The sequence below is a fragment of the Chiloscyllium plagiosum genome, chromosome 37 (genome assembly GCF_004010195.1).
Source record: "Chiloscyllium plagiosum isolate BGI_BamShark_2017 chromosome 37, ASM401019v2, whole genome shotgun sequence".
In the NCBI taxonomy this organism is placed as follows: Eukaryota; Metazoa; Chordata; class Chondrichthyes; order Orectolobiformes; family Hemiscylliidae; genus Chiloscyllium; species Chiloscyllium plagiosum.
The window spans coordinates 4,371,273-4,379,800 of record NC_057746.1 but is presented as its reverse complement, the minus strand read 5'-3'; the positions used below and the strand labels follow the sequence as shown (position 1 = coordinate 4,379,800).

General features: G+C 44.3%; 1 protein-coding gene across 2 annotated transcripts; it reads left to right on the top strand.

Moving 5' to 3' along the window:
* The first annotated feature begins 3,261 nt into the window (after positions 1-3,261).
* On the top strand, positions 3,262-7,599 carry LOC122541624 (zinc finger protein 271-like). 2 transcript variants are annotated; one of them, XM_043678530.1, is made up of 2 exons: positions 3,262-3,300; positions 4,448-7,599. In XM_043678530.1, the coding sequence occupies exon 2, from the start codon at positions 4,872-4,874 to the stop codon at positions 5,748-5,750; it is 879 nt and encodes a 292-aa protein (XP_043534465.1). In that variant the 5' UTR covers positions 3,262-3,300; positions 4,448-4,871; the 3' UTR covers positions 5,751-7,599. The 2 variants fall into 2 exon arrangements, with proteins under 2 accessions (XP_043534465.1, XP_043534466.1); XM_043678531.1 differs by lacking the exon at positions 3,262-3,300 and adding an exon at positions 3,550-3,568.
* Positions 7,600-8,528: the final 929 nt, after the last annotated feature.

Below are 8,528 nucleotides of genomic sequence, written 5' to 3'. Positions count from 1 at the left end.
AAGAAAAAGACTTTGTCTAGTTACCCTATCTATGTCCCTCAGCTTCCAACATTCTAGGGAAAACAGCCCCAGCCTATTCAGCCTCTCGCAATAGCTCAAATCCTCCAGCCCTAGCAAATTCCTTGTAGAGTGAATCTTATCTGAACGCTTTCAAATCTCACAACATCCTTCCAATAGGACGGAGACCAAAATTGCACACAATATTCCAAAAATGGCCTAAACAATGTCCTGTAGAGGCGCAACATGACTTCCCAACTCCTATTCTCAAAATGCTCTGACCAATTGTGGGCGGCATGGTGGCACAGTGGTTAGCACTGCTGCCTCACAGTGCCAGAGACCCAGGTTCAATTCCCGCCTCAGGCGACTGACTGTGTGGAGTTTGCACATTCTCTCTTCACTATCCTATCTCCCCGCGACTCCACTTTCAAGGAGCTATGAACCTGCACCCCAAGGTCTCTTTGTTCAGCAACACTCCCTAGGACCTTACCATTAAGTTTGTAAGTCCTGATCTGATTTGCTTTTCCAAAATGTAGCACCTCACATTTATCAAAATTAAACTCCACCTGCCACTCCTCAGCCCATTGCCCCATCCTTTGGCAGTACTGAGGAATAAAGGGATCTTGGTGTAGAAGTCCCTGAAGATGACAACACAGGTCAACAGAATGGTGGAAAAGGCACACAGAATGCTTGCCGGAGAGGGTAGTGGAGGCAAGTACTCTTGCAAATTTAAGAATCATCTGGATGAGCACTTAAAATGCTAGGGCACAGTAGGCTATAGAGTAATTCCATGTAAATGGGATTAGTGTACTTTTGTGTTTATTGATTGGAATAGACATGGTGGGCCAAGGGCCCTGTTCCTCTGCTGTATGACTCTACAACTATATACAGTGGAGCTGCTAAAAATAAACTCATGAAACTGGCATTTGGCCCTCCTGTCTGAGAAGGATCTGTGCTCAGATGAAGAAGATGCTGAACGAGACCTTTTCGTAATCTCATTGATTAACCAGACCACATCCCCCGGCAATCACTCTATAGTTCCTGATGTTTATGATTTGAAATATGTCACTCCAGCCAATTCGGAATGTCTGACAATAGTGACACATATACTCAATAACATACAATTCCCTCTCATCTGTGTTGTTGCCTGGGAGTTGCATTCACCTTTGCTTCTGCCAATCCTGTGGATTTCTGTTACCTCAATCCAGATCTTTCACGTTCAACAGAGTTCAAGCTTTGATTTGGGAAAACAACTTCAGCATTCTTTATCCAAGGCCTAAAGATAAATAATCTTAGTCCTGTCTTGTCAGGCCCAGTTGGAAAATAAGGATCTTCTTGATGTCTGCATTAAGAAACACATCTTTCTGACTGCTATTCCACACTGTGTGTGTGTGTGTGTGTGTGTTTATCTCAGTGCAAAATTCGCTACAAGCACGAATAAAAAATGAACACAAATTATTGTGATTAACCTTATTAAGACAAAAACTATAAAAATTAAGGTGTTTAAAATATCTGTTAAGTTTGACAAAATGATCCAGTCAGTGTTTACAATCAGAAGATAACGTACCATTCTTTTATAAAGCTGCTTTCATTGGTCGCAAATAATTTTTTTCAATATTTTCTTTAGAAAACCTTGTCAAATATATAACAACCGGAAGAAGACAACTTCTAGCTGAGAGTTTGCATTAGCTTGTGTCTGTTTTAATCTGTGCAAATTTAACTGGAATCGAAATTGGCATTTTAGTTGTCAGTTACATGAAGTGTAAAATTGACTGTAATTGAAATTGGTATTTTAAGTGTAAGTTACATCGAGTGTAAGTTGAACATTTGTGATCTTTGATACTGGTTTATTAAACATAAGCCAGGAAGCTGGTACCAATGTCAGAAGTGACCGCAGCCCCAGATGAAATAGTGGAAGTGGTGAGTTCCTGCTGATTGTACCTGTTTGAGGTGACTCTTCATATTACAGTTGAGTATTTTGGGTATTCATGCACCAAGAGTCAGTCATATTCATGACCAACATTTTTTTTCAGCAAACTACAGGCTGACAGATATTAGTTTATTTCAGTTATGCTACATGAACAGGAGAAATAGTTAACCATTTAAATATTCTGAGACAGTACCTTGTAAGTCCATGACCACTTCCATCTCGATGGACAAGGGCAGCAGATTCATGGAAACAACACAACCTGCAGGTTCTCCTTCAAGCCACTCACCATCCAGACTTGGAAATATCCTTTCACTGTCACTGGGTCAGAATCATAGAATTCCCTTCTGAACAACATTGTGCAGCTACCGACAGCACATGGACTGCAGCAGTTCATGCAGCAGCTTACCGACAGCTTCTGAAGGGCAACTAAGATAGGCAGTAAATGCTGACCCAGCCAGCAGTGCCCATGTACCATGAGTGAATAAAACAAGATAGCATAGTCATAAAGACATTATTATTTTCAACAATATTTTATACAATTTCTACTTTGATTTTTAAAATTTATGATAAGAGTTTAAAACTTTCTATCCCTCACATCTGTTAAATGCACCTCAAGGAGGTAGAGAGCAAGGGACAGGGAGAGGATGAAGGACAAAGGAAAGGGCGGAAACAGGATGAGCTCAGAGGAAGAAAGGAACCAAGTTAGGTCAGAGAAGAAGGCAAGATATAAAAGGGTGGAGGAGAGGTACAGAGGAGTCTAAATTGCTCCTATTCCCTATGACCCTCTCCCTCCAGTGTCCGTCCCACCTCTGCCTCTCCTTCCTGCGCATATGCTGATTCCCACCACTGCACGTCAATGCAGCCATGGATGCTGTTGGATTTCCTCTTCTGATTTGCTGTCAAACACATCCAAAGATACTTATCCCACACTGACGTTGTCAGTTTCAAAGCCTCAGAAGATGAAGAATGCTATTTTTCAACGACCTGATGAAGAAGCAGCGCTCCGTAAACTAGTGTTTCCAAATAAATCTGTTGTACTATAACCCGGTGTTGTGTGATTTTTAATCTATTCTCACGTTAGAAATCTCTTGTCAAACATTTTCCAGACGAACTGAGACAGTAGCTGCAATAAGTGAGGTTTTATTCAGATGGGACAGTGACAAGTTTAAATCTCAACCTGATCTGCTGCTCAAAGTCACCTCCATTTCCCGGTCAGTTTCCCAAGTTTCAGGAAACTCATGTTGCTCCAGAAATATTTGGATTGACTGTGAGAGACGTCAATCAGAGAGCCCACCCACTCTGCCCATTGTCTCCTCTTCCTCTTCCAGAGCTGGTTCACTTCCTATAGGGACTGAAAACCAAGTGAGGAGATGGTGAGTGAAGGAGCAGCTTTTATACAAATTGTATCCCGTAATATCCACACCAATCTTCAGGCAGTCTGACTATCCTGTGGGCAGTCAGGGGTGGAAATGTCCCTTATGCTGTGTGAGAAGATCCAGCTGAGAGAGCTGTTTACTCGGTGCTTTGTGCTGAACTGTGTGACTGGAGCTGTGTGTTGGATATTGAGTGTGTTTATTGGAAGCATTTCCCTCTGATTTCCAGGCTGGCCTTTGTTGGTGGTCCATTCATGAATATAAGCAGGTGAGGTGTCATAACCTGGGAGGTGCAGAGTGAGGATTGTTACTGATTTTCTTTTTTTTTGAGTTCTGTGTTGTGTTGAGAGCTGGTTATTTTTCTGTGGACTGTGAATAGTCAGTTCTCTGTTGTAATCTGAATGCCTTTTCAAATCTCTCCATAACAACTGACCACACTGTCTCATACTATATAAATGCAAGGTTGTGCATTTATATAGAGCCTTTCATGACCAATATATGTCCTAAAGTACTCTGAAACTAATCCACTTAACACTTTCATTTCAACTGCCATACCTGGACACCCATTTATTATAATGTGTTTGCCTTATTTTGCAACTTTACTTGAAGGCCGTGAACTTTCCCAAAAGCCTGGGCTTTGATTTGATAATTTTGCATGGTGCTGTGGATGATAGCTGAATTTGGGATGTGCAGTCTGAGCAAATGCAATATATCTAATTTCCCAAGATAAATCAGAACTATTCATTCAGGCACACTGAAGCAACATTTTCCTTCACTTCGAGCTCTTTGTACCCAGTGTGTTTTCATCACGTAATTTTGAACCCGAGGGTGCATCTCCATTGAATGATGATTTCTCCAATTTTTTTTAAACTCAACAGATACTGTAAGGGTATAAGCAGTCTTCACCAGCATGACACAACCTCATAGTGGATTGTGAACTTATTTTATCCTCCACCCGTCAACTGTCTTTTCCATTGCCCTCACAGTGCCTGGGAAGTTGAAGGGGTGGGGAGGGAAAAGAAAGGAGTCATGCTGTCTGTTCCTGGACACCACACAGAGACGGACACACACACACCAAACCCCCTTCCGTTCCCCATCTCAGGGGAGGGAGTTCATGGAAATCATGTTTCCTTTTCCTGTTTTACAGAAGCATTACACTGTACTGCACCAGAGAATACAGAGAGGATAGCCACTGAAGATAGATCCTGATCATCACCCAAGGAACAACTGCACAACTGTGGGAAGACATCCAGTCCTTTCAATCATTGCTCAACACAGAGAAGGTTGGGCAGTTAAACCTTCATCTGGAAATCAGTTGAGTCAGGGGTATTCTAACATCTCATCAGATCTGAAACTGGTCAGGGGTGAAGGTTCGGCTATAGGTGATCAGTCAGGGTGAGGCTGGGAAGAAGTGTGAGTGGCTCCAAGTGTGGTGAGAGCTTCAATCATTCATCGAGCCTCATGAACCAGTGACTCACTCCTCCAGGGAAATGTCTGCTCAAGTGTGACTCCATTGGCTCACAGATCTCAAGGTACATTTGTTGTATAACCATTAGCGGAAAGGTAGCTTCATGGCAGAGAAACCCTTCAAGTGTAAAATGTGCAACAAGTCATTCTCACGCTCATCCCAATTTTGCCTGCACCAACGCAGTCACACAGGGGAGAAACCATTCACGTGCAAAACGTGCAACAAATCATTCTCACAGTCATCGAACCTCCGTGCACACCAACGCATCCACACAGGGGAGAAACCATTCACGTGCAAGGTGTGTGACAAGTCGTTCTCACATTTTTCAAACCTCCGTGACCATCAGCGCATTCATACAGAGGAGAAACCATTCACATGTGACGTGTGTGATCGATCCTTCAAACAGTTATCGAACCTCCTGGTCCATCAGACAATCCACACAGGGGATAAACCCTTCAAGTGTGAGGTGTGTAATAAAGCTTTTGCAACGTCCACAAAGCTCCTGTCACATCAGAGTAATCACACGGGGGAGAAACCATTCAAGTGCGATGTTTGTCAAATGTCATTCACCCAATCCTCCGATCTCCTGAGACATCAGAGGATTCACAGAGGAGAGAAACCCTTCAAATGTGAGGTGTGCAACCGAGCCTTCACACAGTCATCAAACCTCCGCACACATCAGCGTATTCACACGGGGGAGAAACCGTTCAAGTGTGAGGTGTGCAACAAATCATTCTCATGCTCATATGACTTTCGTGTTCACCAACGAATTCACACCCGGGAGAAGTTATTCACCTGTGCGGTGTGTGAGAAGTCATTCTTGCGGTCATCAACCCTTCGTGAACACCAACGCCTTCACACTGGGGAGAAACCATTCACATGTGAGGTGTGTAATAAGGACTTTGCACAGCAGTCAGGCTTGTTAAATCATCGGCGTATTCACACTGGGAAAAAACCTTTCAAACGTAAAGTATGTGATTGATTCTTCACTCGTGAAACAGTAACACATCCACACATCCAAGGGAGAAGACATACAGATCTGAGGTGTACAATGCAGGCTTTGGTCAAACATCAGGCCTGGTGAATCTCCCAAAGTTCTGCAAAGGAACTATTCACATGTGAACTGTGTGACAAAGCCTTCACTAAGTCATCAAAGCTGATGGTCTATCCAGTGTTCTTCACAAGGAAAACCCTGCTGGTGTGAGATTTAAAATAAAATCCTCCCAAAGTCTTCAAAACCTCCTTGCAACCAGTGGGTTCAAGCAGAGGAAAAGCCATTCACGCGTCAGCTGTTTCTAGGCTTATGCACAAACCTTATCAGTGTGAGTTCTATATTAAAACCTTCATAATATTGTTGAACCTCCTGGAACATCAGCAAACCTACATCTGAGACAAGCCCTTCCAGCATGATATGTCTTTGGATTGTTTCACCAAACCTTGTTGTGTTGTCATACAATGATGTCTCTGCTTGGACCTGCAGCCAGGTCTGTCTCAAACTGCTCCCACCATCAGACCAATCATTTCAACAGGACTAATTTAACTTTTGACCAGGTCTCCAAACATTACTAGAAGAAGACATCAATGTGTATAGAAACGCCTGCATAAACTCAAGTGTTTTTTCAAGTATGAAGTTTGAGTCCAGATTTCACCCAAATCTCTGCTTTCCGAAAGCAACAATTGGACCATAGTGGTGGGAAACCATTTGGGAGACGATTGGTGCAGCTATTGTAATCAAAACTTTACACAGCTATCGGACCTCCTGCAGTATCAATGAGTAGAGACCGGAGAGAATCCCTTCCAGTGTGTCTGTGTCAGTATTGTTTCACCCATTCTTTGTCTCTTACCTCTCCCACCATCAGGCCAATTATTTCAAGAGGACCAATTTTACTTTTCACCTAATGGCAAAACATCATCTAAAGCAGACATCAGTGTGTATAGAAGCTTCAATATAAACTCAGCATTCATTCAGTGCAGTGTCAGGTACAAGTCACTCACTGATTCTCACTCTGACCAAGAAGGCAATCAGATACTCTGTGGTTAGAAAGGCTTCAGCCTCAGATCTATCAGCACAAGCGCCCGTGGGAGGAGCCATTTCCTGGGGTAGTAATGGAGGTAGTTCAATTAGCCTCAGTGTCTCTGGTCTATGGAGGAGGAGAATTAGACAGGAATCCCATTCCTCATCAGTGAGCCCAACTGGGAAGTCAGGGGAGAGCGGGATGTATCTCGGCTGTGACAGTCTCCATTTTTTCACAGCATTCACTGTTTGCCTCTCCACATACTGAATGGTGACTCGACCAGAGCACTAGAGGCCAATCAATGTCCACAGTCTGTCCTCCAGGCCAGTACCTGGAGGAGGGAATCAGTTAGCACAGTTCGCTGGATGGCAATTTGCGATGCAGAGTGATGCCAACAGCATGGATTCAATTCCAACGCTGGCTGAGGTTATCGTTAAGGGACAATCCTTCTAAACATCTTCTCCTCTCCCAAAGTATAGTGACCCTCAGGTTAAACCACCACCAGTCCCCTCTCTCTCTCTCTCACTCTCATGAGAGCCTCCCTTTAACCTTGTGGTTTGGAGAGTATGTGATGTGACAACAGCTAGCATTCACATAGCATCTTAATATATCTAATTATCTGACAGTGTTTCATCGAGATGAATCACATAAAAATTAACACCAAGAGAGAAAAGGGGGGATGACCTTCAAATACAATCAAAGAGGTTGAATTTAAAGAGAATCCTAAATTTAGACAGCGATCCTCCCACTTCCTCCAAACCAAAGGGGTAGCCATGGGCACCCGTATGAGCCCCAGCTATGCCTGTCTCTTTGTTGGCTACGTAGAACAGTCCATCTTCCGTAGTTACACTGGCACCACTCCTCACCTCTTCCTCCCCGACATTGATGACTGCATCGGCGCCACATCGTGCTCCCACGAGGAGTTTGAGCAATTCATCAACTTCACCAACATATTCCACCCCGACCTTAAATTCAACTGGACCATCTCTGACACCTCCCTCCCCTTCCTGGACCTCTCCATCTGCATTAATGATGACCGACTTGACACTGACATTTTTTACAAACCCATCGACTCCCACAGCTACCTGGATTACACCTCTTCCCACTCTACCTCCTGCAAAAATGCCATCCCGTATTCCCAGTTCCTCCGCCTCTGCCATATCTGCTCCCAGGAGGACCAGTTCCACCCCAGAACACACCAGTTGGCTTCCTTCTTTAGAGACTGCAATTTCCCTTCCCACATGGTTAAAGATGCCCTCCAACGCATCTCGTCCACATCCAGCCTCTCCGTCCTCAAACCCCACCCCTCCAACCGTAACAAGGACAGAAGCCCCCTGGTGCTCACCTTCCATCCTACCAACCTTCGCATAAAAAACATCATTCAACGACATTTCCGCCACCTCCAAACGGACCCCACCACCAGGGATATATTTCCCTCCCCACTCATTTCGGCTTTCCGCAAAGACTGTTCCCTCTGTAACTACCTGGTCAAGTCCAATCCCACCCCAACAACCCACCCTCCCATCCTGGCTCCCTCCCCAGCCACCATAGGAATTGCAAAACCTGCGCCCACACCTCCTCCCTCACCTCCATCCAAGGCAACAAAGGAGCCTTCCACATCCATCAAAGTTTTCCCTGCACATCCACCAACATCATTTATTGTATCCATTGCTCCCGGTGTGGTCTCCTCTACATTGGGGAGACTGGACACCTCCTAGCAGAGCACTTTAGGGAACATGTCCGCG